The sequence below is a fragment of the Myotis lucifugus genome, unplaced genomic scaffold (genome assembly GCF_000147115.1).
Source record: "Myotis lucifugus unplaced genomic scaffold, Myoluc2.0 scaffold_788, whole genome shotgun sequence".
In the NCBI taxonomy this organism is placed as follows: domain Eukaryota; kingdom Metazoa; phylum Chordata; class Mammalia; order Chiroptera; family Vespertilionidae; genus Myotis; species Myotis lucifugus.
In genome coordinates, this window is record NW_005871836.1 from 165,543 (window position 1) to 176,709 (window position 11,167).

Genomic DNA, 11,167 nt, shown 5'->3' on the forward strand with positions numbered 1-11,167 from the left:
TCAATTCCTGGTCAAGGGCACATGCCCGGGCTGTAGGCTCGATCCCCCGTGTGGGGCATGCAGGAGGCAGCCGATCAGTGATTCTCTCTCCTCATTGATGTCCCTCTCTCTCTCCTGCTCCCTCTCCCTTCCTCTCTGAAATCAATAAGAATATATAAAAGAAAAAAGACACTTCCTTGGTCTCCATTGTGGTAACCATCTTGTCTTTAACCTCACACCAGGGAAAAAGGTGCAACAAGCCATGTATGTGCCATAGCTGTACATCAGAGGCAGCCTCCAGCACATAGGCTAGCTGCCCTTGGATTAGAACGCCTTGGGCATCGTAAGAATTTGTGAGACCGCGGTTTCCAAGACTGTCATTGGGAATAAGACGGGGAGTCCTGAGAGATACGCTTTTCCTACTGTGTTCCTGAATCTCATTGCTGCATTCCCTTTTGGTCTGGTCTGGTTTGGTTTTGAATCTTGGCTTCCTAGACAGAACGAGGATTTTCTTCAACAGACAGCGGAGTAAGATCTTCCCAAACCATCCTGCTCATGTTCCATCCAGCAAATATTTAGAAGCAAAACAAATTGCCTCCGAGATTCCATTCTCTGGCAGTTCTTTCCTGGGTGGATGCAAATAGTCTGAAGATGTAGGAATCCAGTTCCCCAGCCTCGCCTGGGATTTGCTGAGCCTGAACCCCCACCCCCCGGCCCCCCCTCTCCACACACACCCAGCCTCTGCCTCTGTGTATCAATTGGCAAACAGACCTCTCCCGGTGACAGGCCCAATTACCTGCTGTTTTCAATTACTTCTCGCTTGATAAATGCAGGGGAAGCGGCTTGTGTAGTTTCTGCAAACCCCGTGCAGGGCGGGGAGAAACCTTCAGGCGTCGCCCCGCTGTGGGGGGACTTTCAAAGGCATCTGCCCTGACCGTGGGGAGGAGGGCCTGGGAGGGATTTCGTGTTAATAAAGTTGTCTTACAAGAGATTTGCTCCTGGGCCCTGCTCCCCCCACCCCAGTTGCTTCAAAGTGGTTTCTATTTTGGGGGTTTTCACTCTGGGGCGACCAAGGAGACCTATATGGGGGGTCTCCGGCAAGAACTTCTGTTTCTGAAGCTAATCTAGACCCTCCCAGGAAGGGGGTTCGGTGGCTCGTTGGAAGTGTCTGTAGAGGGCATTTGCTGCTGTTAGTCTGAACTCCTTGAGTCTTAAAAAACATTTGTGTTTCCCCTTCGGAGAAGGGACTGCCAAGCGGATAGAGAAAAGGGAAAACTGGTCCGGCCAGTGTGGCTCAGTGGTTGAGCTTCGACCCATGAACCAGGAGGTCACGGTTCCATTCCAGGTCAGGGCACATGCCCGGGTTGCGGGCTGGATCCCCAGTAGGGGGTGTGCAGGAGGCAGCCGATCCAGGATTCTCTCTCATCATTGATGTTTCTATCTCTCTCTCCCTCTCCCTTCCTCTCTGAAATCAATAAAAACATATACATTTTTCTTAAATGGTCATCTACATCCTGAATCATTTTTATGTACTATTTAGTCCAGTTTAATGTACTTTGTAATGCACAACACACCTACTAAAATCTTAAATGATCCCATGAAAATATATATAATGGGATATTCTAATATCGCCCTTCCTCACCCCACTGGGTCACCCCAAGGACACACCAGTGTTTGACTGGCTTGCCCATGGTCATGAGAGGGAGAACAGAGCTGACACTGTGGTCTTCCCATTCCAGGTGGCATTGTTTGCTGCTACAGTGACCTGTCTCCTTCCAAATATATGCTCCTGAGAACTGGGCCACGATCGGCTGGGTTAACAGTTTCCACTCCTGTAAACTCTACCCTTTGAAATATCTGGTTACCACAAATAGCTGAACTTTAGATTTCAGGCTGACATGAAAGGCACACGTTGGCTAAACTTAGAATCCCTGGAAATGGCTTTGAGGTTATTTCAGAGGCAAAGCTTTCACTTATGAATTTGCTGCCAGGCTGGTGTCACCCTGGCTGAAACCTCTGGTGTATTCTTAGAAAGGTCCCCCACCCCACCCCTCCCTCACGGTACTGAACCAACGTTAAAAAAACCTAGAATCAGCCCAGCCGGTGTGGCTCAGTGGTTGAGCATCAACCAGGAACCAGGAGGTCACGGTTCAATTCCCAGTCAGGGCACATGCCCGGGCTGTGGGCTCCATCCCAGTGTGGGGCGTGCAGGAGGCAGCCGATCAATGATTCTCTCTCATCACTGATGTTTCTCTCTCTCTCTCCCTCTCCCTTCCTCTCTGAAATCAATAAAAATATATTTTTTAAAAAGTCTAGAATCATAACACAAAGACCCTTCTTTAGAAACATAACTTTGTCTTCTTGTTTTGGGGGGGAAGAAAAGCCGGCAGGGGAGGGCCGCTGGGGGCGACCAGGCCTGCAGTGGGTTTTCCTAACCCACCTTCCCCCAGTTGCAAATGACCTTACAATCCCATCAACGGAATCTCTGAAATGGATCTAACCGGGTCTGACCAGAATTCTAAATGAAATGTCCTAAGCCCGGAGGGTTTATACTTTAGAAAGTGCTGAGCGGGTTCCTGGACAGTTACTCCCTTGACACTTGGGTCGGTCCGGCTCTGTGTCCTCATCAGAACCCCAGGTGCAGCATGTTTTCTGTTTCATTGGCTCTGGGTTTCTCTTTATTTTCAAAATATATTTTATTGATTTCAGAGAGGAAGGGAGAGGGAGAGAGAGAAACATCAGTGATGAGAGAGAATCATGGATCAGCTGCCTCCCGCACGCCCCCTACTGGGAATCAAGCGTACAACCCGGGTACATGAATCAAACCGTGACCTCCTGGTTCACAGGTCGATGCTCCACCCCTGAGCCATGCCGGCCGGGTGTGATGGCACCATTTTATAATCCCACCCACAGTGCACAGAGTTCCAATTTCTACACAACCTGGCCAACATGTCATTTTATTTTCTGTGACAGCAACAGCAGCCATCCTAATGGGTGTGAGGTGTGACCCTGCCCCTTCAGGGGGGCCCTGGGGTATGAGCTGAGCGGCCAGCCCTATATATCCAGTCTCTCTATTGATGGCAAGGAGTGCTGCCCGATCACTGGTCAGGCTTTGCAGGGGGGGAAGCAGAGAAACAAAAGAGAAGGCTGAGGTTGCAAAGAGAGGGAGCGCTGATTCCAGAAAGGCTAGGCTACGTGAACACGGCGTCTATTTTTAGCGGGGCCGGATCCCTGCTTCCTGCTGGGGTTGCATACATTTCCAATAACCTTTGAAAAGAAGCAGAGCTCACCATCGCAGGGTATCGTGGGCAAGCCCAGCTGTGGCTGCAGCAGGGCCCGCCCCCTGCCGTCGGGTGGGGCCCCCAACCCAGCCCTCCTCAGTGAATATTCACACCTGCTGCTCCCCGAACAAAAGGAAACCCGCAGAGACCCCGCGTCACAAAATGGTCCTGGAGAGAACAGCACTTAATCCTGTTTCCTTTAATCTAACAACCGAAGGCCACGGATCAGTCAACTGTCACTGCGCAATCTAAGGCCCATGGGACGCAGTGGGGTCTCTTTGAAAAGGCCCAGGAGTTCTGTGAAGTTGTCTTCGGCTTCATGAAACTTTACTCTGGCCCTCATGGGTTTGGCTCAGTGGATAGAGCATCGGCCTGCAGACTGAAGGGTCCCAGGTTCGATTCCGATCAAGGGCATGTACCTTGGTTGCGGGCACATCCCCAGTAGTAGGTGTGCAGGAGGCAGCTGATCAATGTTTCTCTCTCATCGATGCTTCTAATGCTCTATCCCTCTCCCTACCTCTCTGTAAAAAAATCAATGAAATATATTTAAAAACAAACAAACAAAAAAACTCTACTCCGCACGGAGCATACTGCACATGGGGAGGAATCAGAGCTTTCTTGTCAATATTCACATTGTTTTTAGCTCAGATACTCCCCAAACTGTGTATTCTACACAAGCAAGGCCTAGAAGGGATTAGATTCTTCATTTACACATATACCACATATGTACACATCCCATGGACAGAAGCAATGTGCTGTGTTCCCTGTAAGAAAGAACGCTATCAAGGAGCTTATAGAGAACCAGGGCCATGACATGTGCGTGAGGACAATACTACAGAACAGGGAAAAGTCACTCCAGCCAGGACGACCAAGAAAGGACTTCAAAAAGGCTTTGAGTTAGCCTGGCCAGTGTGGCTCAGTGGTCATATTAAAGGGATAAAGAGGTGGTTCTGCATAGTGACAGCAGAGGCCCCTCCCCCTCTCCTTTTGTATGTATGTATTATGCATATACTATATTTTTAAAAAAAATTTTCATGCCCTTGACTGGAATCAAACTTGGGACCCTCCAGTCCACAGGCTGACGCTCTATCCACTGAGCCACACCAGCTAGGCTGTATATAGATTGCATTTTAATTGACTTCTCTAACTTTCCACCAGCTATTTTAGGGGCACAGTTTACATCTAAAGGTGATTTTTTTAAATTTAATTAAAATATGCATGTATGTATCATGTCTTGAGAATTGGCTCTGTAGGTACCCTTGTCACCTAGTAACACCATGATATATATACATATCATAGAATAATGAGTACACAGTGACCCCATTTTAAAATAATATAGGAATCTCTAAGACTAAATCCCAGCCAACTTCCTCACCCTTCTTTCTTTTTTTTTTAAGTATATTTTTATTGATTTCAGAGAGGAAGGAAGAGGGAGAGACAGAAACATCAATGAGGAGAATCATTGATCGGCTGCCTCCTTCATGCCCCCCACTGGGGATGAGCCCGCAAACCAGGCATGTGCCCTTGAATGGAATAGAACCTGCGACCCTACAGCCCACAGGCCAATGCTCTTTCCACTGAGCCAAACCTGTGAGGGCCTCACCCTTGTTTCCAGCATTTAAATGGAACCATGTGCTCTTTCCTCCTTCATACATGTGGTTTCCTATTCTCGGGGCTGGATTTACAGCTGCTTTCCCTCCGCCCAGAATACTCTTCCTCCCACAGATCTCAGGCTTGAGCTCTCTCTTTAAAGTTTCACTCAAGACCTTTTCAAATTTTAAATATATATATATATATATATATATATATATATATATATATATATATATATATATAATCGATTCCAGAGAGGAAGGGAGAGGGAGAGATAGGAATATCAACGATGAGAGAGATCATGATCATCTACCTCAGTGCTACCTTCATTACCCAGACGGAGGCGACTGCAGACAGTTCACGGACCCTCCGTAGCCTGGGGTCTGGAAAGGGAGCCCCGATTTAATATTTTTCAGACAGGTTTGACCTGACACCAAAACTTGCACGGGGTCTGCAGTGCTAAAAGCATGACCAAAGCAAAAAATAAAACATGCTTTTGTTGCGGCTGCCACTCGGAGCCTTGGTATTAACATCAGCAATTGCACGAGGACAGGTCTGCACGGCCAACTACATTCAGTGGCGAAAATCCCTGCAACAGCCAGAGCGCAGACCTCCAGGGCGGCCCCGCCCGCCTCAGCAGCCCGGACGCGCATGCGCAGGCGCCGCTTCTCCCCGCTCTCGCGAGACCCGAGGTTTGCAGAGACGGCGTCAGCGTCTCCCAGGGCAACAGCAATGGCGGCCCCCTTGTCCGAGCGGCTCTTCTCTCTGGAGCTGCTGGTAGACTGGGTGCGTCTGGAAGCCGGGCCGCCGCCGCAGCCCGTAGTCGAGGAGGAGGAAGAAGAGGAAGAAGAGGAGGAGGAGGGGGAGGCATCCTCGCGCTCCCTGTGCCCCGCGGTGGCCTTCCGCCTGCTGGACTTCCCCACGCTGCTGGTGTACCCTCCCGGGGGCCCCGCCGCCGCCGCCCCGCAACCCAGGCCTGGCCTGCTCAGCTTCGGTCGCGGCAAGTCCTGCCTCTTCCGCCTGCACCCCGCCACCCTGCGCAGCCGGCTCCTCGCCACCCCGCTGTACACCCTGCTGCTGCGGCTGCCCCCCGGGCGCCCGACTCCCGCCCCGCGGCTCCTGGGCACCTGCAGCATCTCGCTGGCCGCCGCCGCCCTCCAGGTCCTGGGGCCGGCCGCCTCCTGCTGCTCCCACGGGCATCGAGGACGCTTTCCTCTGCACAACCACGTGGGGGAGCGGGTGGGCGACATTTCGCTGGCCTACCGCCTGACCGACCTGGGCAGCAGCTTGCTGGGCCATCTGGAGCGGCCAGTCCCTTCCACGGCGGGTGGGGTGCAAGATAGGGGGGTACAGAGGGCCGTGGAGGGCAGCTCCCCAGCCCAGCAGGAGAGACAGCTACCGCAGCCAGACTCGGACCCAAGTCCAAGGGATCCTGATGGGCCTCCGAAGAGTTTTCACAGCCGGCAGGCACAGAGGGATTTGAAGAAAGTCGTTTTCCACCATGAGGTCAACGCAGGTAGCACGGGGTCTGTGGAGAACGGCAAAACCAAGTCTGTCTGTTCAAATGCTAGCGGTGTGGGCAGGATTAGCCCCCCAGACCAGGAAGTCACAGACTTGGACCTTGAGACGAACACAATTTGCCCTCCTCCCCTGTATTACACCCACATGACCCCAGAAAAAAGGCCTCCCCTACGGGGTACGGTCACCATTAAGCCTCAAGCAAATGGATCTGAGGAATTGGATGGTACTTTTCCAGAAGAAAAACTTGTCAATCCCCCAACACATATTCATGTTCTAAACGGTACAAATTCTGCAGCACGTGAGACTCCTGCGGCGCTTAATCCTCCACGTGCTCAGGACGTAGAAGCAAGTCATCAAAGCACAGGGCACCCTCAAACCGAGCAAAATAGGATGAATACCATAAGGCAGTTGCCTTTGTTAAATGCTTTGTTGGTTGAGTTGTCCTTGTTATACAACCAACCTGTCGAAAGCCCTATGCATATCCACCCTCACTTAGCCTGGTTATATAGAACTGAGGATAAGAAGTCACCAGAATCTTCTGCCAAATCCATGGCTAAATCTGAATCAAAGGAAGAGAAGTTTCCTGTGGGAGGGGATGAAAAGCCAGTAAGCCTTCAGTACAAAAAGAACCAAGATGAAAATCTTAAGACAGGTAAATATTTTGAAAAGAACCATGGTGCTCCATCCAAAAAGGCTCCCAGGGGTAAGCTACTCTATGGCTTAACAAATACACTTAAGCTACGTTTAAAGCAAACAAATCCCGGTATGTTGGTGGTACATGAAAAGCGAGAACAGTATAGAAAGATGCAAGTGCAAATGTTCGGTGCAAAACCCCGAATCCCATCATCCAAAGTTAAAGTACTAGGCTTTGCAGAACAACACCAGCAGCCACACCAGTTGCCTAAAGATAAGTATTTAGAAGCAGATACATCTCTCGCTGAAAATTGCGATTCTTCAAAGCTAATGAGTGGAGTTGTTGACGGCCCCAGCACAACCAAAGAAACGCAACTGAAATGTGCAACCGAAAAGACAGTTGACGGTGGTGAAAATCGAACCAATGATGGTTCATTGAAAGAAATTGTGAGTCCTGCAAATCCCGTCGTTCCAGAAAGATTTGCTCAGACAAATATTTTGGAAGGAAAAGTGGATATGAAAGTCCAGAGTCCATTTGTTCTCCAACAGGTTGCAGCTGTTGACAAGACTGTAAGAGATAAAGATACAGAAGACAAAGCCACCGATAGTGACGTTCTTACTGCTGATGCGAATGAAAGTCAACCAAGTAAATATAGTCGCTCTGAAAGCATCTCAGAACTAAACTATTCAGATGACTTCACCAGCCCTTGCTACTCTGAAGATTTCTGTACTGACGATACCAGTAGAATTTTACAGGCGCATGATAGGAGTCCGTCAGCAGAAAATCCAAAACATAGTCAATATAACAGTAAGTCTAGTGCAACAAGATTGTCCATAAGGAAAAGCAGCCACGAACAGAGTTTTATTCCTACCCCACCTTTTTCAGCCGGATCACCAGTTCACTCATCTAAAAGATTTCATGTTTCGAAGACTCGAGACGAAAGTTTGGAGGAAGCGTCTACTATCTCTACCAGTGACTTATCTTCATGTTGGACTGAGGAAAAAGAAAACCAGTCGGACCAAAATAGCGTGAATCCTTCTAAAGTTACAAAGACGGGTGAGGACAGCGCTGTGAAAACAAGAACTGATTGCAGGTCTTTAGAAAGAAGCCAGTCAATTCGGACATCCCAAGTGAGTTCTTACCTGCCATCGAATTTGTCAGAAGGCAGTAAATCCGATCGCTTTGAGGAAGACAGCGATGAAATTGCTTCATTAAATATTTCCGAGCAATGCAAAGATATTTGCGAATTACTAGTAAATAAACTCCCAGGATATACGGTGTAAAATGTGTTCTTTTTTATTTTAAAGCATTTAATTTTTTATAACCTATGCGTATGGTTAGTGAAACAATTTTAATAACTATTTTTAGTCCATAAATAATGTGAATAATTCTTTTTAAGAGATATGTTTGTCATTTTTTTGATTTTTAGTGTTCTGCATTAAATCTGACAGTGTTGATCATGAACTCACCCTATAATCTGGTAAGACTTAAGTTGTTTATCTTATAAAAATAAAAGTATCTATTTTCCTAAACTATCTCTCTCTTCTTTTTTTAAGTATGTTTTTATTGATTTCAGAGAGGAAAGGAGAGAGAGAGAGAAATATCAATGATGAGAGAGAATCATTGATAGGCTGCCTCCTACACGCCCCCCTACTGGGGATCAAGCCCACAACCCGGGCATGTGCCCTTGGCCGGAATTGAACCCGGGACCCTTCAGTCCACAGGCTGATGCTCTATCCACTGAGCCAAACCGGCTACGAGGCTGTACCCTCTTTGATGACAGAGACTGACAAGTGTCTCATTCCCCATCGTGTACCCAGCTTTTCACACAGCTCCGTGTACTCGGGTGCAGCTACACTTGATAAATGTCTGTTCGACACATAGATACTTAAATAGTCAAGTGGGGAAGAGCGAGTCGTATTTGCTTAAGAGGTTCACCATAAGTGGCAATGGAAATGGAAGGAATCATCTTCTTAGAGAGGGAGAGAGAATATATATTCCTTTCCCCCGGGGAACGATCAGCATTCAGATGTTCTTACGCTGGGGAGGATCCAGGAAAAACACTTTGCTTGAGAGGAAATTTCAATTACACGGTGGAGATTAGAGTTTCAGCCCTTGGGGATAATTACAGCCATGTTTCCCATTATATATGCCCAAGTAAGACAAAAGAAAGACACGAAACCCCAACGGAAAAGCATTGCAACTGGTAATCAAATGGTTGCCTTTATTGCAGTCCCAGGAAAATCATTTCAAAGCCTCAGTGCTTTGCTCTAAGACCCGAAGACTCATCGCTTAATAATGTGGTTAAAAACTCAAGTCTTGCCTCCCCAAACACTTGGCTTGGGCAGGAATGTTTTCAGCTGTCAGGCTATTACTAGAACCATGAAACACAGGGATGATGTCTGGCTAACACACAGATGGATGTGTTATTTGTACAACTTGCCACTTGGTATTCGTAGCCTTTCATTGCTTTTTCCTCACTGCGGTGTGATACATTCTGTGGCTAGAGATGTGCTTTACTTATTTACTAAATATTAGAAGCCTGGTGCACGAAATTTCATGCACTGGGGGGGTCCCTCAACCCGGCCTGCACCCTCTCTAGTCCGGGACCCCTCGCTCCTACTGCCCACCTTCATCGGAGGCTGGAGAGGTTCCCACCACCGCCACTGCGCTCGCCAGCCTTGAGCCCGGCTCTGGCTGAGCGGCACTCCTCCTGTGGGAGCGCACTGACCACCCGGGGGCAGCTCCTGTGTTGAGTGCCTGCCCCCTGGTGGTCAGTGGGCATCATAGCGACCGGTCATTCTGCTGTTCGGCCGATTTGCATATTAGGGTTTTATTATATAGGATGTTTTTATTGATTTCAGAGAGGAAGAGGGAGTGAGTGATAAAAACATCAATGATGAGAGATAATCATTGATTGGCTGCCTCCTACACGCCCTCTACTGGGGATCGAGTCTGCAACCCGGGCATGTGTCCTGATCAAGAAGCAAACTGTGACCTGGTTCATAGGAAGACGCTCAACCACTGAGCCACACTGGCCGGGCTAGAGATGTGCTTTAAACTTCTTTTTTATTGCCTAAGTAACCTTCTAGAAGGCTGGGTTAAACATCTCTTAATCTTGCTGCTCAGATTCCATTTATTTTCTTTGGGTGACATGTTTATGGTAAAGAAAATATGTCATAATTTATACAACTGTTTTACTTAAATATTTCTGTTTCCTTCTAGGACAAAGCTGGAAGGAAATCAAATGCAGTCAGATCATCCGATGGGACAGTCCCTGTTCATTCCTGGGTTGTTCCAGCGAGAGAAAGAGCCCATTCTCCCGTCAGACCCCAGCTGCCTTTATGGTGAGTCTCCCTGTTCTCAGTGATATGTGTGATGATTCACTGCTAGAATTCCATCGTGAGCAGTGAGATTAAGTGAGAACTGAGGATTACATTTTTTTTTTTAATCCATATCTTTTCATTGATCTTTAGAGAGAGTGGAAGAGAGAGGGAAAGACAGAGAGAAACATGGATGTGAGAGAAACACATCTATGGGTTGCCTCCTGCACAAGCCCCAACCAGGGCCCAGGCCGGGGAGGAGCCTGCAACAGGTACGTGCCCTTGACGGGAATTGAACCCGGGACCTTTAGGTCCGCAGGCCCACGCTCTATGCGCTGAGCCAAACCCTCCAGGGCAGAAGAGGATTCATGTAAATACAGTCTTCAGTTAAATGAGGGAAAGATAGATATATATACTTGCCAAAAGTTGACATGTTATTTATGATGGTATCCGTGGTATAACTAGGAGTAATAGATTAAAATGAAGAAAAGGACATTTTTCGAAGAAGTTAAGAAAAATTCCCTAGACAGCGAGACCTACTAGACTGTGAAATAGGCTTTCAAGTGCAGTGATGGAAGCGCAGGCCCCGGGGACATTCTAAACAAAGGACGCTGGCCGGGCAGTCCTTTGCCAAGAGGAATTCTGCCTGCAGACCTGGAGCAGGAAGCGGGCAGGGGACGGGGATAGGACCCTGTGGCCACTCACAGGCCGTGTGGTCTGCAGGGAGGGGTGGGGGGGGGGTAGGCTCAGGTCCAAGGGGGGGAGAAGCGAAAACAGTGTCGCCAGGGGGAGGGGGAGGACAAGAGTCAGAATGAACACGGACCGCAGGCGACTAT

The 11,167-nt window shown here is 48.5% G+C and overlaps 1 protein-coding gene across 1 annotated transcript; it reads left to right on the forward strand.

Annotated features, from left to right (window-relative positions):
- Window positions 1–5,552: 5,552 nt before the first annotated feature.
- On the forward strand, window positions 5,553–8,349 carry MAP10 (microtubule associated protein 10). Its single transcript, XM_023747058.1, has one exon. It carries the CDS (start codon window positions 5,586–5,588, stop codon window positions 8,289–8,291), a length of 2,706 nt encoding a protein of 901 aa, XP_023602826.1. The 5' UTR covers window positions 5,553–5,585; the 3' UTR covers window positions 8,292–8,349.
- Window positions 8,350–11,167: the final 2,818 nt, after the last annotated feature.